The 24299-nt window shown below is 66.6% G+C and overlaps 1 protein-coding gene across 2 annotated transcripts; it reads right to left on the reverse strand.

Moving 5' to 3' along the window:
* Positions 1–1318: 1318 nt before the first annotated feature.
* EBF4 (EBF family member 4) lies at positions 1319–22441 on the reverse strand. 2 transcript variants are annotated; one of them, XM_068149379.1, is made up of 18 exons: positions 22187–22441; positions 21175–21290; positions 16538–16694; positions 16240–16303; positions 16108–16163; positions 15333–15406; positions 14550–14618; positions 10091–10172; positions 7557–7674; positions 6432–6565; positions 6189–6315; positions 5631–5719; positions 5332–5397; positions 4312–4489; positions 4048–4230; positions 3197–3400; positions 2934–3009; positions 1319–2839 (listed from the first exon to the last, which is right to left on the reverse strand). In XM_068149379.1, the coding sequence occupies exons 1-17, from the start codon at positions 22439–22441 to the stop codon at positions 2939–2941; spliced, it is 2043 nt and encodes a 680-aa protein (XP_068005480.1). In that variant the 3' UTR covers positions 1319–2839; positions 2934–2938. The 2 variants fall into 2 exon arrangements, with proteins under 2 accessions (XP_068005480.1, XP_068005481.1); XM_068149380.1 differs by lacking the exon at positions 22187–22441 and having other exon boundaries at positions 6432–6562; positions 21175–22114.
* Positions 22442–24299: the final 1858 nt, after the last annotated feature.

Below are 24299 nucleotides of genomic sequence, written 5' to 3' on the forward strand. Positions count from 1 at the left end.
CGTCCCCGAGGGGGTCACCCGCAGGAGGTGGCCCCCAAACACGTGCTGGGGCCACACTTGGTGCCACCAGCCTCCTGTACACGCTGGCTCTGGCAGACAGGGACTGCCCACCACAGGCTACCGGTTTGACCGGTGCCCGGTGGCCAGTGGCTGATGCCAGCTGTGCCAGGCTGCCACTCGCCCTGGCCTGTGCTGGCACCCGCCGGCATCCTGCGCACCCGCAGCCTCATTAACCTTTCTTGATTAAGGCAATTATTTCAGGCACATTATCCTCTAATCTAAACATCTTGGCTATGCTGGGGGGGCTGCACCCGCAGCCGCCGAGCCGGGGTGCCAGGGGCCATGCCAGGGTGGGGACATGCCCCCAGGGTCCCCAGCCGGGGGTCTGGCAGCTGCCCTGCCTTGTCCCAGACTCATGGGCAGTGGGGTGGATGTGAGGTGGGGGTGAGGGGGCGCTGGGAGGGTCTTTGGGTGACTGCAGCTCTCGGGACTCCTCACCCCAGCAGCCCCCCACTTGTCTCCTGGGGGTGGAGGGGACCCTTGCATGGGGCTGGGGTCTCCAGGGGAGCCCCCAGCTGGAGGGACCCGACCCCCCCCAGTGAAGGGACTTGGGAGGAGCTGAGTGGGCTGTGGGTGCACCCTGGGAGCCAGTGCCTAACAGTAATTAGTAATTTATTAATGAATCGATAAATAATTAGGGCTGTTGAGGCAGAGGGAGGTGCTGGGAGGGTCCTTGGGGGTGACACTTCTTTGGGGGCAGTAGCTGGGGTTTGGGGATTCCCTCACCACCTCTGCATGCCAGGTCCTCCTGGCACAGCCCCTTGCCCCCCTGCTCTGCTGAGGGTGCCTGGGTAGGAGCAGAGCCCTCTTTGGGGTGTCCCAGTCCGGGATCCCAGAGTCCTCCCCCAAGCCATTCCTTCCATGGACGGGGTGGGGGGGGTCCCAGTCCCTGTCTGGTGGCAGCACCAGTGGGGGGCTGCAGCTCCCCTGCCATGCAATGAGCAGCAAGGCCTCAGCTGCCTGCAAAAGGGTCCCCACATAGGTGCTGCCCACCTGGGCAGGCCTGGGGTGGGGGGATGCAGGGCAAGGACCCCTGGGGGCTGTGAGGGCGCAGGGTGGGTGCTGCCAGCACAGAGTGGCTGGATGATGGGGGGGGCGGTGTGGGTCGAGCCCCCCATGCCCTCTCCCTGGGGCGGTCCCCGGGACCCGTCCGTCACTCCTGCGGCTGCGGGGCTGACGTCCCCGCCCCCGGGGGTGTCCCCACGTACAGTCCCCTTCGCGCTCACAGACCCCCCCAAAGCCGCTGCCCTTCTGCAAGGCCTTTTATTTCCATGTCAGAAAGCCCCTCCCCGAGCTCCGAGGGATCCTGTGCCACCGCCGCGGGGTGACCCTGTCCCCGGGGGTGGCGGCGGGGCTGCCCCAAAGCCCCGGGACCCCCGCAGTCACCCCAGGCAGGACCCAGCAGCGAGTGAGGGGCAGCAGGGACGGCACGGGGAGGGGGACGCTGAGCAGGACACGGCAGTGTCACCATTACACAAGACACGGGGGGACACACACACCACCCCGGGGGGGGTGCGGGCAGGGGGAGGGGGAATGTTTTGGTTTCTTTTCCCTTTTACCCTTTATTTACAAAATTCCCGGCTGAGAGGAGAAGGAAAACCCCGGCGGGGGGCGGGGGGAGGCAGTGCCAGGGCCGGGGGCGGGCCTTGCCTGCCGCTAAAAATGGTGATAATAATATTATTAACGATAGTGATAATGACGAGGAAAGAGCTGCGGTGGTGGCCCGGGGCGGGCCGGGGCCCGTGGTGTACCCACGCAAGGGTTGGGCTTGGGGGGGGGGGGGGTTCACGGCAGCCCAGACCCCCCACCTAGGTCCTGGTCCTGTGTGGGGTGCAGGCAGAGATCCGGCCCCAGCCCCCCCCGGAGCTGCGGGTGGGCGGCTCCAGATGTGGAGCACATCTGGGGAGAGCGAGCGCTGGCCACAGCCGTGAGAGAGCCGGGAACTGTGTGTGGGAGAGAGATGTGTCCCGCCGGAGCTGCCGTCCTGCCCCCGGGCAGCCGTCCTGCCCTGGAACATCCACCCTGCCCCCGAGCATCCATCCTGCCCTGGAGCATCCCTCCCCTTCCAGAGCATCCCTCCTGCCCTGGAACATTTATCCTGTTCTTGAGCATCTATCCTGCCCCGGCCTGGCCCCCGATCCTGCCTCCAGCACCCATCCTGCCCTGAAGCATCCATCCCTCCTGCCCCAAAGTAACCATCCCACCTTGGAGCATCCATCCGAGCTCAGAGCATCCATCCTCTTCTGGATCATCCTTCCCATCTCACAGCATCCATCCCTTCCACCCTGGAGCATCCACTCAACCACAGAGCATCCATCCCTCACACCCCAGAGCATCCATCCTGCCCCAGAGCATCCATGCCACCTTGGCACATCTCTCCTGCCCCAGAACATCCATCCCTCCCACCCTGGACCATCCTGCCCACAGCTGCCCCACACTCCCCTGGGTCTCTCTGTATCTTTCTGGGGCCAAACCCAGAGCACTCAGGTCACTCCTGGGGGCTACCCCCAAGGCCCCTCTGGCCCCAGGAGTGCTGCCCACCCAGCCAAGCTGTGCCATGCCAAGCCAGGCTGGTGCTGGCCATGGCCAGGGTCACCAAGCTGGGGTGGCTGCAGGGCAGAAGGGGGTGGGTCCCACAGCCCCTGTGCCCCGATCCCAAGGGGAGCCCTGGGGAGCAGGTCAGAGGGGCCACGCTGCCGGGCCACGCTCAGTCCTGCTCCATGTCACGGCTCCGGCGGTGTCCTGGCTCACGTGGGTGGCATGAGGCGGCTGGGCATGGCTGGAAGGGAAGAAGAGAGGTGGGCAGAGCAGGGGGCAGTATCCCTGCTCATCCCAGCGGGAGCTGGGGGGCGCTGGGGCACGCCAGGACCTACTGTGCTTAGGAATAGGCCAAGCCCTGCAGCGGCCGCGCCGGCGTGTGGAACTTGTCCGAGTCCTCGAAAGCCGGATCTGGGCACCAGGAGGGAGAGAGGGGGTGAGGGCTGGGCACGGGGGGCGCAGAGACAGAGCCGCCACGGTGGCACAGCCCCAGCCGTGCCCTGGGTGCAGGCAGGAGAGTGCGGGCGCGGTGCTGTCACCACGATCCCCGCGGGCAGGGTGAACGCGGGGTGGGCAGAGGTGCCGGCGCCCGGCTCACCTTGCAGGCTGCTGGCACTGGTGCTGGCACAGGCGGGCGGTGGGGAGGGCTGTGGCCGCACCACGGGGGCGAAGGCGCTCTTCTGCTTCACCGCCGAGATCATGTTGACCGGGGAGAAGGAGAAGACCCCGGTGGGGGTGGAAGCGTTGGTGCCCGACGGGAGGGTGATGGAGGAGGCGCCGAGGGGGGGGCTGGCGGGCACGACTGCAGGGAGAGACCTGCTCAGGCTGGGCACAGCTGGGGGTGGGGTGTGATGGCGCTTGGAGACGGACTGCAAGGGCCAGGGCTCGTTGTGACTCGGTTGGCCACGCTCCCACTCACCCTCCCTGACGGTTCTGGGGACACCCTGGGGCTGGCAGGTGGCTTTGGGGATATGCCAGAGCTGGTGCATGGCATTGGAGACACCTGAGGCTGGTGCATTGCCCTGGGGACACTCTGGGACTTTGGAGCACCCCGGGGCTGGCACATGGCTTTGGGGACACCCCAGGGCTGGTGGACAGCCTTGGGGGCACACTGTGAATGGTACATGGCACTGGGTGCCCCCAGGGCTTGGAGCAGGGCTTGGGGAACACCCCAGGGCTGGCACATGGCTTTGGGGACACACTGAGGATGGTGCACAGCACTGGGAGCACCCAGAGCTTGGGGAACACCCCAGGGCCGGTGCATGGTGTTGGGGACATGCCAGGGCTGCAGCTGCACGGTGCTGGGGATGCCCCGGGGCCGCTGCACGGCACTGGGGGGGTCCGAGGGCTGGTGCACGACTCTGGGGACACCTTGGGGTCAGCACATGGCTTTGAGGAGGTCCCGGGGCTGGCAGGAGGCACCGGGGACACGCCGTGGCACCGACTCACTGGCGTAGGGCGAGTTGGCCGTGGAGCCGTTGAGGAAGCTGGGGGAGCCGGGCACCCCCAGGCCAGCCATGGTGCCGCCACCGTAGCCGCCGATGCCGGCGGCGCCGCCGTAGCCGCTCTGCTGTGGCGTGGAGCTGGGCACGTAGCCCCTCGGCGAGACGCTGCCCGTGTTCCGCGAGAAACCTGCGGGCGAGAGGGGCCGGGGGTGGCACGGGGAGGGCAGGGACCCCCTCCCGCCGCCCCGCGGCGCGGCCCCGGGCCCACCTTGCTCGGCGCCCTGCGGGGAGTCGCCGATGTTGACGGCCAGCTGGGTGCCAAAGGAGTTCACCCCCATGACGGCGGCGGGGCCGTGGGTGCCCGCCAGCGAGGAGAGCTGGCCCGGGGTGCGGGGCACACTGTACAGAGCCTCGGCGATGTCTGCCGCCCGCTTCAGGATGAGGTCCTGGGGGAGGCGGCACACGGGGGCGGCGTCACCCCGCGGCCAGCGGAGGCGGGGGTGAGACCCTCCCCCCAGCTCCTGTCACCTCCCAGGGTGCCCACAGCGTCCCTGCGGGGCAGGGTGGGGGGTGCCAGCGGGGACTGAGACCCCTCGGCTCATCTCACCTCTCAGGGCAACCACAAACCCCCCTCCCCCTCCAGGGTGCAGGAATGGGTTGGGGGGCTCTGAGACCCTCCCCAGCTTGTGTCACCTCGTAGGGCACTCATGTCCCCAGGCACAGGGTGGGCTGTGATGGGCGGTGGTGGGGTGGGGGGGTGCTGAGAATGTCCCAGCTCATGCCACCTCCCAGGGCACCCACAGCCTCAGGGTGCAGGACAGGCTGTGATGGGGCAGGGGCTGTGCAGATCCCCCCAGTTCATGTCACCTCCCAGGGCACCCTCAGTCCCCAAGCACCCCCGGAATGCAGAATGGGACAGGGGGTGCTGAGATACCCCTCCCCCCCTCCCAGGGCACCCCCAGGCCCAAGCATCCTGTGCTGGGCAGCGATGGGGCAGGGGGGAACAGGACCCCCCAGGTTGTGTCACCAACTGGGAAGGAGCTGAGAACAAAGGCAGCTTTGGAGGCCTGACCCTGCTGCTCCCCTTCCCTGCAGATGGGGGGCTGGGGTGGGGGTGGGGAGTGCTGACTCAGCGCCTCAGGAATCCTGATGTGAAGCAGATGTGGAGCTGGGAGCCCAGGGCCAGCTTCTGGCTTCTGTGTCCCTGCTGTGAGGGTGCTCGGGCTGGGGGAGCAGGAGGGGGAGGATGAGCTGAGTGGGAGCTGCCGGGCTGGGGGGGTCACAGTACCTGGTTGCTGTGTGGCATCCCATAGAGAGCCTCCACCAGATCAGCTGCACGCTTCAGCAGCACCTCCTGGGTGGGGAGCAGGATGGGGCTCAGAAGTGGCCCCCCTGGCTTTCCCTGAGCTCCCCCCACCGAGACCCTCCTTGAGCCCCCCATGACCCTCCCTGCCTTCCCCCATGGCTCTCCTTGAGCCTTCTCCAACATTCTCCCTCTCCCTGTGCCCTCCGCGTGCCACTCTGAGACACAGGAGTGGGGGTGAGGCGGTGCCCAGCACCCATGGGTGCTGAGGGGCAGTCCCCTACCTTGGGCAGGCGCTCGGGGTCCCCGGGGTGCCGGGGGATGACCTTCTGCAGCCGCTGGAACCCGTAGTCAATGGTGGGCTCGTTCAGTGCTGCCAAGAGAAGGGGGGGGGGACTCAGTTGCTGCCCCCCCAAGCTGTCCTGAACCTCCCTGGCCCTGGACCCTCGGGAACCCAGAGGGAAACTGAGGCACAGACTGAGAGTACAGGGCTAAGCTGCCCACCCCCACCCCAGATCAATAGGAAAACCCAGGATCTGTGTCACCTTCCTGGGGAGAACTTCCTGGGGGGTCTCTACCCCTCACAGGGAATCTGTGCCTGTTCTTAGGGGTCTGTGCCCCTCACCAGGGGTCCATACCCCCATTCCCAGCGACCTGTGCACCCACAGCCCATTTCTGGGTGTCTGTGCCCCTCACTGGAGGTCTTTGCCCCTTCCCGGAGGTCTGTGCCACTCACCAGGGGATCTGTGCCCCCTTCCCAGGGTTCTCTACCCCTCACTGGGGTTCTGTGCCCCTTGCCCAGGGGCCTGTGCCCCTCCCCGGGCATCTGTGCCCCCCCTCACCGGTGTAGACGAAGCGTCCAGGAGCACCTTTGCAGAACTGCTTGGACTTGTAGGACAAAGTCACCTCCACCACGCCGGGGATGTGCCGCGGGGGGGTCTGCACCCGGATGGCGTGAGGCGTGATGAGCTGCGGGGCGAGAGGGTGCTCAGCCCACAGCCAAGGGGTTCAGCAGCGCCCTCCCCGCCCCCCCCCCCCCCCCCCCCGCCCCGAATCCTCGTAACCCCCTCCCCCCGGCCCCGTACCTCGCTCCACACCAGCATGGTGCCGAAGACGACTTGCAGCCCGTCGAAGAAGTTGTCCCCGATGACAATGACGGTGGCGCCGCCGGTGGTCCAGCCCTCGCTGGGGCTGATGGCTTTGATGCAGGGGGTGGCTGCTTTTGGGGGGGAATGGGGGGACGAGGAGAGAGAGAAGCAGTGAGTGTGGGGGGCCGTGGGGGGCACGGGTTGGGGGAGAGAAGACAGAGAGGGAGAGGAGAGGTGGAGACAGAGAAGCAGGCAGGGGCAGGGGACAGATGGGTGGCCACACGGATGGGGACAGCGGGGAAGGGATGGTGGGGAAGAGCTCATGGAGGAGACAAACAAGGGCAGAAAGAACACATCAGTGTGGAGGGGTGGAAGGGGCATGCATGGGACAGACAGACAGAGAGCCAGGGGGTCAGACAGGTGGACAGGGCACGCGTACACGGGGCAGGGGGAGGGACAGGCAGCTGCGCTGGATGCATGGATGGACAGACAGAACATGGACAGACAGAGGGCACCCGGGAGGGAAGGACACCTGCATGGGCAGGTGGATGGAGAGGCCAGGGGTGTGTGCCGTGTGGATGGACACACGGACAAGGTGGAAAGAGGGGGCTGGGGGCTGCCTTGTGGTGCCCCAAGTGCCGGGGCTGGGAGAGCTGCAGGCCCTGAGCAGTGTGGGACAGAGCTGGGCACAGGCAGGAGCCTCTCCGGAGGGCCCCAGCGTGGGGACACAGCCTGTGGGGCTGCCCTGGCACCGTGGGGTAGGTACAGCCATGGGCACTGTGGGGCACACAGAGCCATGGGGCTGTCCTGGCACTGTGGGGTAGGTACAGCCATGGGCACTGTGGGGCACACAGAGCCATGGGGCTGTCCTGGCACCGTGGGGTAGGTACAGCCATGGGCACTGTGGGGCACACAGAGCCATGGGGCTGTCCTGGCACCGTGGGGTAGGTACAGCCATGGGCACTGTGGGGCACACAGAGCCATGGGGCTGTCCTGGCACCGTGGGGCAGAGGATGCCATGGAAGCAGCAGCTCCCACATGCATGGATGCCACACGGGCCAGGGCACGGCGTGCAGGGGCACAGAGGGGTGGGCACAGAGGGGTGGGCACAGAGGGGCTCACCTTCGGAGGGGTCGAGGCGCCGTGCCCGCCGCCCGTGCTTGGAGTTGTTGTGGACAAACATGTTGTCAGAGACTGCCAGGACGTGCCCCTCCACGCTCACCGTCGTCGACACCACCACCTGCGGGGGCAGGCTGCTCAGGGACAGCCTCCCCTGTGCCCCACACCACAGGGCCACCCCATGCCCCACGGCCATGTCACCGCTCAGCCCCGGGGCCAGCACAGAGGGCAGGCACCGGTGTCAGCTTCCCCACGGGGACCACTCCAGGGGGGCTCTTTGCCCACCTGCCAGTCACTAGTGCCACAGGGCTGCCCCTGCGTGTGTGTGCGCACCGGGCAGGTCTGTGTGCCAAGGGGGGCGCTGGCGTTGTGTGCCCACATGTGCAGGGGCTCTCATGTGCCAGGGGGTGCCCCTGCACACCTATGGGCATTGTGTGCCTGTGTGGGTGTGCTGCTGCCATGTGTGTGTGTGTGTGTGTGCATCTGCACATGTGTGTGCATGGGTGTGAGTGTGCCAAGGGCTCTGTGTGTCCATCTGCACGTGTGTGTGCTGTGCACACGTGTGTCAGCATGCCAAGGGGGAGGTGTGCACATCCACACACATGTGCACTGTCTGTGCACTGTGTATACACGTGTGTGTGTGTGCCTCTGCATGCTCCAAGCCCTGTGTGTGTCTCTCCTCATGCATGTGTGCTGTGTGTGCACACCTGTGCATGCATGTGCATGTTCCAAAGCACATGTGTGCCCCTGCACATGTATGTGTGCTGTGTGTGCACACCTGGGCATGCTCATGCATGTTCCAAGGCACATGTGTGCCCCTGCACATGTATGTGTGTTGTGTGTGCACACCTGTGCATGCTCATGCATGTTCCAAGGCACATGTGTGCCCCTGCACATGCATGTGTGTTGTGTGTGCACACCTGTGCATGCTCATGCATGTTCCAAGCTCTGTGTGTGTGCCCCTGCACATCTGTGTTGTGTGTGCACACATGTGCATGCTCATGCATGTTCCAAGCTCTGTGTGTGTGCCCCTGCACATCTGTGTTGTGTGTGCACACATGTGCATGCTCATGCATCTACCAAGCTATGTGTGTGCCCCTGCACATGTGTGTTGTATGTGCACACATGTGCATGCTCATGCATCTACCAAGCCATGTGTGTGCCCCTGCACATGTGTTGTATGTGCACACATGTGCATGCTCATGCATGTTCCAAGCCGTGTGTGTGTGCCCCTGCACATGCATGTGTGTTGTGGGTGCACACCTGTGCATGCCTGTGCATGTTCCAAGCCGTGTGTGTGCCCCTGCACATGTGTGTGTGTCATGTGTTCACACCTGTGCATGCCTGTTTCAAGGTGTGTGTGCACCCCTGCACACACGTGTGCCATATGTGTGTGTGCCCCTGCACATCCCTACCCCTGCACACACACCTGTGCCCCCCCTCCCCCCATTCCCGGGACCCCACCCACCGGCACTGCCCCGGTCCCCAGCCTGGTCCCATCCCCATGTCCCCGGCCAGGGGACCCCAGGGGCCCCCCTGCGCCCCCCTTCCCCGTGCCCCCCCCGCCTTGGCTGCTCTCCCGGCGCCGGCTCCGCTCGATGCAAATTGGCTGGGTCGTTAATCATGTAAAAATGTCACAATTATCATATCGTTACGAGAGGCCCTAATGAAGGCGCGGTGCTGGGGGGGGGAGGCCGGGCCGGACCCACACACCCCCCCCAACCTCCAGCTGCTGCCAGAAGAGAGGGGCTGGGGCTGAGGAAGGGGGAAAGGGGAGCTGGGGGGTTTGGGGAGGCTGGGGGGGAAAGGGGAGGCAGAGGAGAGAGGGGCTGGGGGGTAGGGGGGGTGAGGTGAAATAGGAGTTCTGGGGAGGAGAGGGGGCTGAGGGTATAGGGGAGGCTGGGGGAGAGGCTGGGGAGAGAGGGGCTGGGGGCTTTGGTGGGGAGAAGGGGCTGGAAGCTACAGTGAGAGTGGTGAGAAGGGGCTGGGGTCTGTGGGGGGACTGAAGGGAAAGGGGGGCTAGGGGGACAGGAGAGGGGGGAGAAGGGGTTAGGGGTATGGGGGGAGAGAGGGGCTGAGGGCTATGGGGTGTAAGGGGAAAGGAGGCTTGGGATCTGCAGAGGGGTCCAAGGGGGTTGGGGCTGGGAAATGAGGGGAGACAAAGGGGTGGAGGGGAGCCGGGGTTTGGGAACTGGGGCTCGGGGGGGGGCTGCAAAGGGGTTCAGAGGGGGTTGGGATTTGCAAAGGGTGCAAGGGGAACTGGGGTTTGGGAACTGGGGTCTGCAGAGGGGTGAAGGGAGCTGCACTCTGCCGGGGGGGGGGGGTCGCAGACCGGGGCTTGGAAAGGAGCTGAGGGGAACGGGGGGCTAGGAGCTGGGGTCTGCAGAGGTGCTGTGGGGGAACGAGGGTTTGGAGGTTAGGCTTTGCAAAAGGGTCGAAGGGAATTAGGGACTTGATTCCCCGAGTGGGGAACTGTGGGACGTCCCCAGGCCCCTTCTGTGTGGGGCAGAATTTGAGGGGGGGTCGCAGCCCCTCACCTGGAAGCGCCGCATGTCCCGGGGGTTGCCTGCGTTCTTCAGGCAGTTCTGGTTGCACTTGAGGAAGAACTTGAGGAAAAACCTGGCATGAGAGGACAGAGACCAGGGGTGGGGAGCAGGAAACCACTGCCAAGCAGTGCCAACCCCTGTCATCCCAGCGTGCCATCCCGGTGTGCCATCCTGGTGTGCCATCCTGTGCCATCCCGCTGTGTCCCCCTCCTGTCCTCACAGCCTCTTCCCATCCCACTGTGCCACCCTGTCCCCAGTGTGCCACCCTGCCCCATCCCAGTGTGTCCCCACCCCAGTCTCCCAACCTATGCCCATCGCAGTGTGCCATCCTGCTCCTCACCTCAGTGTGTCCCCGTGCCAGTATGCCAACCTGTCCCACAGCCCAGCCTACCACCCTGTGCCATCCCAGCGTGCCCCTGTGCCGGCGGGGCACAGGACGGGAGCAGCAGGCACAGCCTCCTGGCCCCAGCCCCCTGCAGCCGCATCCCCGGGGGGGCACAAAGCGGGGGCCAGGCAGCCGCTGTGCAGGTCGGGGACCCCCGCGGCGGGGCACCCTGCGGCCTCCCCGGGCAGCCGGACCGCAGCCCCGCTCCTCGGGGGACGCACGGAGCAGGGCTCCCACCCTGGCACTGCCCACCGAGGGGGCGGTTTTCCCGGGAAAGGCCGGGACGAGGGAGACACCCCCCGTACCCCCTCCTCCCTCCCTCCCTCCCGCCTGGCAGGAGGTAATCAGGGCAAGGAAGGAGCTGGAAAACGGCAGGAAAACACCCCCCGCCCCGCCAGGAGATTGACAGGGACGGCGTGGGGCTGGGGGTGACCCCCCTCCCGACCACCTTAACCCCTCCCCAGCCCCTCCTGACTCCCCCAGTCCCTCAGCTCCGACCCCTCTGAGGTCCCCCAGCTTCCTTAACCCCCTTTCAGCCCCCCTGACACCCCCCAACTCCCCATCCCCAAGCCCCCCTTCAACCACTTTCCAGCCCCACCTTAGACCTCCTGCTCCCTCTGACCCCACGCAGCCCCTTTAGCCCCCTCCTCAGCCCATCCTGATGCCCCCAGCCCCACCCTCTGACCTCCTCCAGCCCCCTTAACTCCTCTCCAGCCCCTGCTAACCACCCTCACCCCCCCATCCCCAGCCTCCCTGGCCACCCCCAGCCCCTTTAACTTCTCGGCCCACCCTGACGCCCTCATCCCCCTTTTCTCACCCCCTTTAACCCCTTCCCAGCCCCATCTTAACCCTCTCCTGACCACCCCCAGCCCCTTTAACCCTTCCTCATCCCCTCCTGACCCCCGCAGTGCCCCACTCTGTCCTCCTCCAGCCTTCCAACCACTTTTATCTCCCTCTAGCCACCCCTCACCCCCCCCATCCCCAGCCTCCCTGACCCACTCTCACCCCCTTTAACCCCTCCCCAGCCCATCCCGACACCCTCACCCCCTTCTCTGCCTCTCCCCCCTGCCCTTTAACCCCTCTTCAGCCCCTCCTGCCCGCCCCCCAGCCCCTCTCTCTGACCTCCTCCAGCCCCCTTAACCCCCTTCTAACCATCCTCAACCACCCCCTTACCCCCCCCCCTCCGACTTTCCTGACCACCCCCCAGCTCCCTGGCCCTGCCTCTACTCTGCTGGGCGGGGTGGGGGGGATCGGGGTGGGGTGGATAATCCTTGTGGTTCCCCCCCCCGCCCGCCCCCCGGCAGCCACATATGGGCCGGGGAGTTATAAATACCGGCGGGGGAAGCATTAGCATCCCGCCTGCACCCCGCTCCCCATTTAATATGCAAATTCCCGGCGCTGCTGCCGAACACCTTCTGTTCCCGGCGCATAAATTTGAATCCGCAATTAGGCTAATCTTGTATAATTAATGAAAAGCCTCAATTTTAGCTCCTAAGTAATTTGATTAACATGTTGATAGGGCACTTAGCCGGCTCTCTAAACCAGTGGGGCTGGGCGAAGGGCTGGGGAGAAGGGTTGGGAGGAAGGGGAGGGGGTGCGGCGGGAGGGGAGGGAGCGGGGAGGGGTAGGAGCGGGGCGGGGGGGGGAAGCAGCGGGCTGGGCAGCAGCCTGGCCCCGGGTGACCACCCCCCGCCCCGCCTCGCCCCCCAGCGGATGGAGGAAGGTGAGAGGATGTGGAGGATGTCCCCCTCTAACGCCACCAGCTCGGGGATGCCGCCAGCCAGGGGCTGCCATCAGCTCCAGCCCAGGGTTGCTCCCGGGGGAACTGGGGCTAGGGAGGGCAAAAGCAGGGAGCTGGGCACCAACCCAGCTCCAGGTGACCCCTGCCAGTAGGATGGGGCTGGGGAAGGGTTAAAGGGGCTGCGAGTGGGTCAGGGAGGCTGGGGATGGGGGGCTGAGGGGTGGCTAGAGGGAGATGAAGGTGGTTAGGGGGGCTGGAGGAGGACGGAGTGGGGCACTGGGGGGGTCAGGAGGGGATGAGGAAGGGTTAAAGGGGCTGGGGGTGGTCAGGGAGCAGGAGAGGGTTAAGATGGGGCTGGGAAGGGGTTAAAGGGGGTGAGAGTGGGTCAGAGAAGGAGAATGAGGGCTGAGGAGGAGTTAAAGGGGCTGGGGGTGGCCAGGGTGGGGATGGGGGAGTGAGGGTGGTTAGAAGGGGCTGGAGAGGAGTTAAGGGGGCTGGAGGAGGTCAGAGGGTGGGGCTGGGGGGATCAGGATGGGCTAAGGAGGGGGCTAAAGGGGCTGGGTGGGGTCAGAGAATGTTCCTTCAGCCTCGATGGGTCCCTGGGGAGATGGGGCTGGGGATGGTCCCCGGGTGACCCCCACCAAGGGGTGGAGGAGGACAAGGGGGCACCGAGGATGCCCCCCTGGATGCCACCAGCCCAGGATGTCACCAGCCAGGGGACCACACCTCCAGCCCTGAGCCGTCCCTGGGGAGAAGGGGGCTGGAGGGACACTGCCCTCAGGTGTGTGGGGGAAGGTCCCTGCCTCCAGCACAGGGGAGCCCCAGGGCACCCCAGAAGCACATGAGGGGTGCAGCACCTTGGGGCAAGGTGGATGAGGGCACGGGGGGGGACCTGGGGTCACTGTGAGCAGGAGGTTTGTCATGGCTGGGCCATGGTGGCTGCACCCCCTGGCCATGACGGGGAGGGGGCAGTGGCTGCGACCCCCACAGCTGGCTGGGCACAGCTGGATAGGAGGGGGGGCACAGCTGGTTGGCACCAGCACAGTTGGAGCAAGCTGGGGTCAAGGTATGCAGGATCCATCCCTTGTCCCCAGGGACCCTCCAGTGTCCCAGGGAGAAGCTGATCACAGGAAACCCCCCGGGACCAAGGGACAGGTCAGCCCCCATGGTCCCCAGGGTATTGCCCTGGCCCCAGGGACAAGGTGGCCAAGATGGGGTCCCTGGAGCCCTCAGCACCTCCTGAAGAGGGGGGGCTTGTCTTGGTGTCACCAGGGCAGTGCCATCGTGCCAGGAGAGCCATGAAAACTCCTGAATGGGGTCAGAGGGATGGGCACAGGACAGGCTGAGAGGGGGAACAGGAGGACAGAGGGATGAGCACAGGACAGAGGGATGGGCACAGGACAGGCTGGGAGGGACAGGAGGACAGAGGAGGGGATGTGTGGGGGCCTGGGGGTGCTGCTGGATGGAGGAACAGCTGGTGAGAGGGCAGAGAGAGAAGGGAGGGAAGGAATGGGCAGGTAAAAGGGTGGGAGGAAGAATGGAAGGAGGGAAGGGGGAAGGATGGATGGAAGGATGGATGGATGGATGGATGGATGGATGGTGGGACAGCAGGATGGGTAATGGACAAAGGAAGGGATGGCGAAGAATGGGGGATGGCAGGAGGTGAGGTGTGTGCAGGATGTACAGGCAGGACAGGGGGACAGGGCTGCAGACAGACAGACAGACAGGTGCCTAAGCTAGCACGGGCAGGGCACCATGTCCACGCACACACCAGGCTGGGCTGCCCGCTCCCTCCCTGCCCTGGCAGGGGGGATAGCTCTGTCCCTCCCCGTGGGGGCGCGCCGGGGGACACGGCACCAGGGGACACGGCACCGGGGGACACGGCACCAGGGGACACGGCACCGGGGGACACGGCACGGGGCTGCCCCTGCGGCTGGTGGCCGCGGCGCGGGGCTGCCACCGGCTGCCTGTCCCTCGCCAAAGTGCCCTGGTGGCGCCCGGCTGCTGTGCTTGTTCCAGGCCCGCGGAGGTGCCGCGGTGGCAGCGAGCGGCCGCGTCCCCGTCTGGTGTCCCCGTCTGGTGTCCCCACCTGGTGTCCCCGCCTGCCACCGCAGCCTGGCACGGGGCCCCCAGCCACACCGGGGGCAGCTCCCCTGCCCCCCGCCCCGGAGCCCCCCCTCTGCTCCCCCAGCTCACTGGCGCTATCGAAGCATCGCTCGCACCCCCTCCCCAGCCCCCGGGGACCCCCCAGCCCAGCTCGCAGGGTCCCCCCGCGCTGCCCCCTTCCCTCGGCCGCAGCGAGGTGCGGGGATGCCCCTCGGTACCTGTCGATGATGACCGGATCCGAGGGGGTCTCGTTGCGGTTCCCGCAGCTCTTCTTGTCACAGCAGCGGCTGGACACGGGCCGGGGACAGGAGCTGGCGTGAGAGGGGCTAGGGCCACCCCTACACCCCCGACCCACAGGGCAACACCCACCGGACCCCCATTTGCCGCCCTTGTGCCCTCCAGAATCGCCCGGTTTAGTGTTGGGGAGTAGGGGGGGTCCTGCCCCACAACGGGAGAGGGGGGCAGAGGCACCCCACGAGTGCCCAGGGTGGGAACACATCTCGGGACAGGGACATCAGCCATAGGTGCCAGGGCAGAGGGCCGCGGCAGAGAAGGCACCCCTGGGGTACCCCTCTTGCCCACCCCACCACCCCACATGGTGGGGCTGGGCTCCAGTTTGGGGCTCTTGAGGGGGCATTCGTGCCCCAGGAAGCCAAAGAGGAGGGAACTCTGCAGCGGGGGTGCCCCAGCCCCACACTGCTCCTCGGGGCTCCACGTCACCCACAGGGACACGGCAGTGCCACGTCTGTGCCACCGCTGACTGGGCAATCAACACATTGGTGCCAGCCCTGGGGAGCGGGGAGCGGCGGGGGGCCCGTCCCTGGCATCGTTATCCTGGCTCCTGGAGATTAATTAACCACCCTGGCACGGAGTGTTAATTTGCACAAACACCCAGACGAGGGTGGTAAACAAGAGCGGCACTAATGGGGCACGGGGGACCCCACGGTGCCAGCCTGGCCCCCGTGGTGCCACTCGGCCCCCACAGGGCCTCCCCCACCTACCTGCACATGATCTCGTGGGTGAGGAGGACTCGGCACATCTCTGGGTTCTTGTCCTGCCCCTCGTAGATGATGGCCTGGGGGGGAGGAGAGAGCACGCAGGGGGGTGCCACCACCTCCGGGCACCCTGCCACCAGCCCCTGCCGCTGCTCCAGCCCCTCCCCAGCCCATGGACCTTCCTTGGGCGACCCCAGCCAGGCTGGGCATCCTCAGTGGCAGCTGAGGTGGGAGCAGGGTGGGGGTGCACCCTGCCCGGGAGCTGAGTGGGTGCACACATGTGTGCCCGTGTGTGCTGTGCCCTTCTGCATGTGTGTGCTCTGCCCATGCACCTGTGTGAGTCTGTGCCCATGTGTGCTGTGCCCATGCACCTGTGTGTGTCTGTGCCCATGTGTATGTGTATGCTGTGCCCATGTGTGCTGTGCCCTTGTGCATGTGTGTACTGTGCCCATGCACCTGTGTCTGTGTCCATGCACCCATGTGTGCACTGCCCATGCACCTGTATGTGCTGTGCCCATGTGCTCATGTGTGTGTCTGTGCCCTTGTGCCCATGTGTGTGTCTGTGCCCTTGTGCCCATGTGTGCTGTGCCCATGCACCTGTGTGTGTCTGTGCCCTTGTGCCCATGTGTGTGCTGTGCCCATCTACACACCTGCCTGCTCTGCCCAGCTGCATGCACTTGCACAGCTGTGCCAGCCTGGCACACCCACGTGTGCACACCCCCTCAGAGCCATGCCCGCCTGGCACTGCCAGATGTGTGCAGATGTGCCCCCAGGCCGGTACCTGCTTGGACATGGAGTCGATGAGTCGGACGTAGAGGTCCTGCTCAGTCCGGAGCCCTGTGGTGAGAGGGCACAGGGTGAACCCTGCCCGTGCTGCCCGCAGCCCTGGCACACCCCAGGCACTGGCACCCACCGTTGCTGTAGAGCAGCTGGAGCCGGTAGTGGATGCCATTGTTGGTTTTCTCTCCGTTCTGCTCCTGGGGGGAGGAGGTTGGCTGGGGAGAGGGCATCCTGGCCCCCCTGCAGCGCAGCCCTCGGGCAGCGCCCGGGGGTGGGAGCCAGGTCGGGAACTCCCCACACGTGCAACGAGCTTGGGACAGCTCTCAGCCTCTGCAGGACAGCCTCCTGCACACCTCCAAGGGCGGGGGGTGGCGGTGTGTGTGATCCCTACCCCCCCACGCCCCCATTCCCCCCATTCCCGGGGGTCTCACCCGCTCCTTCTCCACGAAGTCGATGAAGGAGGTGCGCTCGATCTCCACGGGCTGGCCCTGCCGGTCGTACATGGCCAGCACGAAGTGGAAGAAGTTGGATTTCCGCAGGTTGGAGGGGGGCTGCTTCTCAAAGTGGGCTCGGGCCAGGCCCACCCCGCTGCCAGGAGGAAGTTGGGGTGGGGGGAGAGGAGGGGGTGAGCATGGGGCGCCTGCCAGCACACCCCCCCGCCAGGGTCACCCCATCCCCAGGGGACAGGCTCGGTAGTACCCTCCCAGCTCCCCCCTGGCAGGTACCAATGGTTCCCCCATACACAGGGTGCTGGGGGCCAGGATGAGGGGACAACAGAGCCCCCCAGCAGCCCCAGCAGCCCCTCCCCAGGGTCACCCCATCACTAGCAGACAGGCTCCGTGGGAGCTGCTGATCACTCCCGTGGAGGGTGACAGTGCTCCCAATGCCCCCTGGGGTTCTGCGGACCAGGACGGGGCCAGCACTCAGGACTCCTTCCCGGGGTCACCCCATCCCCGGGGTCACCCCATCCCCAGGGTCACCCCATCCCCAGGGTCACCCCACCCCCAGGGTCACCCCATCCCCAGGGGACAGGCTCGGTGGGAGCTGCCAAACAGCCCTGTGGTGGGTGACAGTGCTCCCAAGGCAGCAGGGGGAGCACCCAGGACCCCCACCCAGCTCCGTGGCCAGGATGTGCCCGTGGCCAGGATGTGCCCGTGGCCAGCACGCCCCTTCTGCTCACAGAGCTTGGATTCGGGGGAGCAAGGCTGAAGCCAGCCCTGGTCTCCAGGAAGGAGCATTCCCCAAGACAGCCCCAGTGCTCAGGGAGGGGACAGGCCCCAGGGTGCTGCTCCGAGGGCCACCGCTGCTGTCCTTGCACGGCCACCAGAGTGACAGCACAAGGGAGGGCGGCAGAGCCATGCCCAGGGACGAGGGCTCCGCTTCTGAGCAGTCCTCCTCCTTGTCAGCTCATCCCCAGCCAGCATGTGAGCCCTGTCCCCAGCCAGCGTCATGCTGGGGGGGGGGTGCAAGGTAAACACAGCAATGTACAAAACTTGCCCTTTTCATCATTAAAAACACATCAGGTGAGGACAGGGGGGGTGGGAGGGGGTGGATTTGGGCTCCCCACACACCAGCCTCGGGGAGCCTCCAGCTGCCAGAGATGGCTCCCAGGGAGACCCCGTGGACCTTCCAGGCCCCCTCGGACCTTCTAGTCCCCCACAGCATGGAGCACCAGCACCTCACCCCACACTCTGCTCCTCCCAGCGCTGCTCCCAGCCCTTGCCCCCCGATGTGGGAATGTGGGGAACATGGGGACCCCCCCCCCCGGTGCTGCACAAGACACAGCCCCCAGCACGGCCTCCAAACAAGAGCAGGAAGGAGAGGTCCTATTAGCAGGACCACCCCGGGGCAGAGCCAGCACGGGGCGAGTGCAGGTCCCTTGGCACCTTTAATGGCACTCCTTGGGCTTTGGTTACCTCCTGCCATCACTCCCAGCCCTGACCCCAGCTGTGGGCACCAGCCAAGGCCAAGTGTGAAGCCCAGACCCTGAAAGCCAGGGAGACAATCCTCCAGGGACCCTTCTCTGGGGACACCTCTCCACGAGGAAGGGAAGAGCTCATCAAGGTGACCACCAGGGAGCCAAACCGGCCCTGTGGCAAGCGGCAGGGCACACGCCTGGCACACTCGCCTGGCACAGGGGCACCTGTGTGCACAGCCACACGCTCGTCCCGGCACACATCCTGGCTGCTGATGCCTGTGTCCTGGCACACTCCACTGGGTGCCCCCCATCCCCTATCCATGGGTACACCTAGTGCCAAGGAGCTTGCTCTCAGGGCATGCCGTGCCCGTGGCATCTTGCCTGGCACATACACAACCAACACACGTGTCCTGGCACAAGTGACCAGTCAGCCCCCTCCAGACCCCCTCCTGTCTCCCTGAGACCCCAGCCCAGGCTGCCCAGCGGCCATGGGGCTGCAGGGGCAGGTGGCAGGATGCCAGCTGGATGGCTGCAGCGAGCCAGCGTCCTCTTGCCCCCAGCCCCCCACCCCCGGCCCCCCCATTCCCCTCTGCTCTGCTCCCCACCCCCAAAAAGCTTCGTCCCTGGAGTGCCGGGGCGGGGGGGCCGGGGGGGGGCGGTAATGGCTGCATCTGGGCTCCCGGCGCTGCCGTCATTAATTATTAAAAGCAATCAGTGCATTTCCTAGCAGAGGAGCCCAGCGCTGGGCTCTTACAGGAACAGCAGCAGCTTCCCTTGGCGGGCACCCCGGGCACCCTGGGCACCGTGCACTGATGCAACCGCAGCTCCCTGGAGGGCGGCTCTGCAAGATGTGGGGAGGGAGGGCTGGACCCCCCCAGCCGGGAAGAGGAGACCCTGCGCGGGCTCACCTCACGGCCCCCCTGCCCTCCCTGGCGTGGGTACCAGCTGGCATCACCCAGCAACCCTGCAGTGGCCATGGGGTCACCCGTGGGAGCCGGGGGGGCCTATGTGGGGTGCTTCTAGGGGGGTGGTAAAAGCCCTGCCCCCAGCTGGGGATCCAGGAGTGCAGGCAGGGGGTGGAGGCAAGATTGGCCTGGGGGTGACCAGTACCCCACAAATGTGCCCACACCGCTGCCAGGCACCATGGCGGGAAGGGGTGGGGGCACGGCAGCTGGAGGGCACCACAGAGTGCCCAGCATCCCACAGGGAGAGGGCAGGGGGATCTGGCAGCCCCATCCTCACCCCCCGGGCCCCACTGACACACAGAGACATGGGGGCAGCCATGTCCCTGCCCACGGGTGCCAGCCCTCTGTGTGTGTCCCCTGGGTGGGAGTGGGCCAGATCCCACACACAAACTGCCCCCCAGCCAGCCCCACAGCCCCACCCTGGGGCATGGAGAAGTTTTCTGGGTGCCCAGCACCTCAGCTTGGATACTGCAGCCCCCACCTCGCACCGTCCTCCCCTCACAGCTCTCTGGGCTGGGACCCTCAGTCCAGCCACTTCGGGGGGGATCTGGAGCGGCGGCTGTGCCCCTCCCCGGGGCGGGGGGAGCTTGGCTGGGGTTCCCGAGGCGGGCCGGGGGGGGTCTGTGCAGTTTTCAACCATCCTCTGAGTACCCGCAACTGTGTTGGGGTTTGGGGGAAACTCCGGGAGCCCCCAGCCCTCCAAACCCCCTGTCCCTGGATGAGGAGGGGGCATGGAGCACCCCGAGTCCCCTTCCTGTCACCCCCGGGCACAGCCACAGCACGGGCCGGGCACAGCCCCCTGCTTCCCGACCGCCCCGAGCCGCAGGGCGCACACAGGGTGGGGGCAGCAGGGGCTGGGGTCCTAGGGGCAGGGCTGCAGGGGTCCCCTGGATGCAGCCAGGATCCCGCTGGGCACAACATGGGGAGAGAGCAGGGGGCAGGGGGCACAGAGCCACTCTCTCCCCCCAGTAAGGACAGGAGATGGGGTGCAGGGAGCCCTGAGCCCCCCCCCAGTAAGGGCAGGAGATGAGGAGGGCTGGGGCCGGGGGGAGGCATCAAGCATCGGGCTGCATCGAGCCTGCTGGCACAGGCTGCAGCGGTGGCTCACCCCAGCCGATGCCAACAGCCGTGCCCAGGAGACAGGGACGGTACCGCTGCCAGCCCTGCCTGTGCCCTCGGCGGCTTCCCCCCCGCCAAGGGCTGGGGCTCAGGGGACAGGTCCCAGTCCCGGCGGGGGCACGGCACGGCACAGCAAGACCACAAGCCCCTCGCAGATCTGGCAGCAGGTCCTGCCCCATTGCCAGCACCCATCGGCCCTCCCAACACAGGGCAGCAGGCCTGGCATGCACAGGGCACCAAGGGCTAGGGGTGCCTGAGGTACCCAGGGGTGCTGAAGGCCACAGGGGCTCTGGGATGCCACAGGAATGCAGTGGGTCCCCAGAGGTCCCAAGAAGCCCAGGGCATGGGTAGCACCCGGAGTGCCTGAGGTACCTGCTGGGCATGGGTGCCCAGAACAGCCATGAAGCTCATGCTACCACGGATGCCTGCAGTGGCCAGGATGCCCATGGTGGCCAGGATGGATGCCCACAGCACCTGTGATGCCCACAGTGCCCGGGGTGCATGCAGAGCCCGGGATGCCCATGGTGAGTGACATGCCCACAGCAAATGGGATGCCACTGGAGATCATGATGCCCATGGAGCCTGCAGCACCTGGGATGCCCACAGTGCCTGGCATAGCCACAGAGCCCAAGGACCTCACAGAACCCAGCACAACCAGAACACCCTAGATGCCCACAGCAACGGCGGTGCCCGCAGTGCCCAGGGTGCTCACAGCACCAGGGATGCCCAGGGAGCCCGAGATGCCCGCAGTGCCCAGGATGCCCACCAAAGGCAGGATACTGGCAGAGCCCGGGATGTCCATGGAGTCTAAGATGCCCACCGCACCCAGGACACCCATGGAGCCCGGGGTGCCCACCGCACCCGAGGTGCCAATGGAGCCCGGGATGCCCGCAGTGGCCGGGATGCCCGCGCAGCCCCGGACGCCCGCAGTACCTGGGATGCCCACTGCACCCGGGACGCTGGCGGAGCCCGGGATGCCCGCAGTGGCCGGAATGCCCGCGCAGCCCGGGATGCCCGCAGTACCTGGGGTGCCCACTGCAGCCGGGATGCCCGCGGAGCCCCTTACCTCTGTGCCGCCGTGCTGGCATCCAGGATGCCGGTGCCCTGCAGCCAGCGGACGGAGGGCAGCCCGGCGGTCAGCGGCTCCTCCTTCATGGGCAGCCCCCCCCGGGGCAGAGCCTCCTGCACCGAGAACATGGCAGGGGCTCAGCGATCGCCCCCAACTTCCCTGCCCCGGGTCCGGCAGCGGAGCTCGGAGCCGGGCAGGTGCCGGGGCCGCCGGGGAAGCGGCATCTGCGGAGGGTGACCGGGAGGGAGCCGGGGGGGAGGCTCGAGGCGGGGGAGGTGGAGGCGGAGGCAGGAGGAGGCAGGGCCGGAGAAGTTGGAGACGAAGGAGCCCAGGAGCCAAGTGCAGGGACCGGGAGGAGAAGGGGCGGGGGGCGGCGGGGAGGGAGGGATGGGGAGGGGTGGAGGGAGGGAAGGAGGAAGGCTTAGAGAGGAGGGAGGGATGGAGGGAGGCAGAGGAGGAGTAGAGGGAGGGAAGGAGGGACGGATGGAAAGAGACAGAGGAGTGGAGGGAAGGAGGGATGCTTAAAGGAGTGGAAGGAGAGAGGAAAGGAGGGAGGAAGGTCTAGAGGAGTGAAGGGAGGGAGGCAAAGGAGGAGTGGAAAGAAGGAGGGAGAACGGCTCAGAAGACAGGAGGGAGGGATGGAGGAAGGCCGAGAGGAGGAGTGGAGTGATAGAGGGAGGTTTAGAGGAGTGGATGGAGGCAGAGGAGGAGCGGAGGGAGGGATGGAGGAAGGCTTAGAGGACTAGAGGGAGGGATGGAGGAAGGCTGAGAGGAGGAGTGGAGGGATGGAGGAAGGCTTAGAGGACTAGAGGGAGGGATGGAGGGAGGATGCGAGGACCGGAGGGAGGGATGGAGAGAGGCAGAGGAGGGCTGAAGGGAGGGCTGGAGGAAGGCTGAGAGGAGGAGTAGAGGGATGGAGGGAGGAGGAGGCCGGCGAGGGGCGCGGGAGGGGGCAGGCGCGGCTCGGGATGGGGCGGGGGCGGGCGGGCGGCTGGCGGCGGCTCGTTACCGGGCGGGCGGCGGCGGCGGGCGCGACGCGGGGTGGCGGCGGCGGCGGCGGCAGCGGCGACGGCGGCAGCGGCAGCAGCAGCAGAAGCGGGCGGGCGGGGGGCCCGGAGGGTCCGGGGGAGCTCGGGGAGCCCGCTGTCCGCCGCCGTGACCCCCCCGCCGCCCCCCGGCCCCGCCGCCCCGCCGCTGCCACCAGCACCATCAGCACCAGCACCCGGCGCCGCGGCCCCGCCGCTGTCCCGCCGGCCCGGGCCATGCCGCCGCCGCCGCCGCCTCCCCGGGGAGGCAGGGCCGGAGCCGCCGGGGGAGGCGGGGGCCGCGGCCGGGCAGGCTGACATCATTCCGGGGAGGAGCGGTCCCTCCCCGCGCCGGGGGAGAGGGGGGCGGCGGGCACCGGGCACCCCGGGGCTGGCGGTGGGCAGCCGCCGAGGGATGCAGGGGAGAGACCTTGGGTTCCCCAGGGTCGACTCCCAGGCCTCCGGTTCCGAGTGAGCCCGGGCAGGCCCCGGGGGTACCCTGGAGGGACCCTGCTGCATCCCCAGAGATGCTCGGGAGAGACCCCAAGCAGGTCCTGCAGATACCACAGGGTGACCCCAGTGCAGCCTCCAAGCCACCCTGGAAAGCAGCCGGGCAGGTCCCAGGTGTAGCCTGGAGAAGGCCCTGCTGCAGCCCCTGAGATGCTCTGCAGAGATCCCAAACAGGTCCTGGAAACAGCCCTGAGGGACCTGAAAGTAGTCTGCAGGACACCCTGGGAAGACCCCAGTCGGGCCCCAGGCACACCCCACGTGGGCTCTGGAGACAAGTCAGAGGGACCCCAATGCACCCTCTGAGGTGCTCTGCAGAGATCCCAAACAGGTCCTGGAGCTGCTCCAGGGCAACCCAAAGTGTAACCCACAGGACACTCTGAAAGACCCCAGGCAGGCTCTGGGTGTACCCTGGAGAGGATCCCAGTGCATCCCCCAGGGTGCTCTGGAGACATCCCAAACAGGTCCTGGGGATACCCTAGGGACACCCAAATGTATCCCCTAAGGCACTGCAGAGAGACCCCAAACAGGCTCTGGAGACACTTCAGAGGGCCCCCAGTGGAGCCTCAGTGCTGCCCTGGAGAGATCCCAACCAGGTGCTGGAGACAGCCCAGAGCAGCCTGAATGCATCCCCTGAGGCCCCCTGGAGACACCCCGGGCAGGCCCTGAGGGTAGCCAAGGGGAGACCCAAGCTGCATCCCCTGAGATCCCCTGGAGCCACTCCAAATGGGTCCCAGGGACACACTAAATGGGCTCTGGAGAGGGACAGCAGAGCACCCCAGAGGACATCCTGGAGAGAGCCTGGGCAGGACCTGCAAGTACCCCAGAGGAGACCTTGCTGCATCCCCTCAGACACCTCAGAGAAAGCCCAAACAGGCTCTGGAGACGAGCCAGGAGGACCCCAATGCAGCCCCCCCCAAAGATGCTCTGGAGAGGCTCCTGGCAGGCCCCAGGAATACCCTGGGGGCGCTCGGTGTGGCTGCTGAGGCAGCCCAGAGGGACCCCAAAGAGGTCCTGGGGGTCCCAGAGCAGCACCAAGGCTCCCCGGAGACATCTCCCCCAGGGGAGACCCCAGGGCATGCTGAGAGGCTCTGGAGACATCTCCAAGTCCTGGAGACAGCCCTGGGCGACCCCAGTGGACCCCCTGAGACACCCCTGAGACCCCAAACAGGTCCCCAGGTACCCCAGAGTGGCCTCACTGTGTCCCCCGAGGCTCCCTCCTGCAGGGCTGGCCCAGAGGACTCTGCTGCACCCTCTGCAGTGTCCCAAAGCCACCCCAAGCACCTCCTGGAGGTACCCACCCCCGAGGGACCCCACTGTGTCCATCCATCCCTCCATCCCAGCGTCCATCTGTCCATCCCCCAGCATCCACCCATCCATCCCAGTGTCCATCTGTCCATCCCCCAGCATCCATCCATCCATCCCAGCGTCCATCTGTCCATCCCCAGCATCCATCCATCCATCCCAGTGTCCATCTGTCCATCCCCAGCATCCATCCCTCCATCCCAGTGTCCATGTGTCCATCCCCCAGCATCCATCCCTCCATCCCTCCATCCATCCATCCATCCATCCCCCAGCATCCATCCCTCC

This window comes from Melanerpes formicivorus, unplaced genomic scaffold (assembly GCF_026170545.1).
Source record: "Melanerpes formicivorus ecotype bairdi unplaced genomic scaffold, bMelFor1.0.p_v2 SCAF_18, whole genome shotgun sequence".
Classification (NCBI taxonomy): Eukaryota; Metazoa; Chordata; class Aves; order Piciformes; family Picidae; genus Melanerpes; species Melanerpes formicivorus.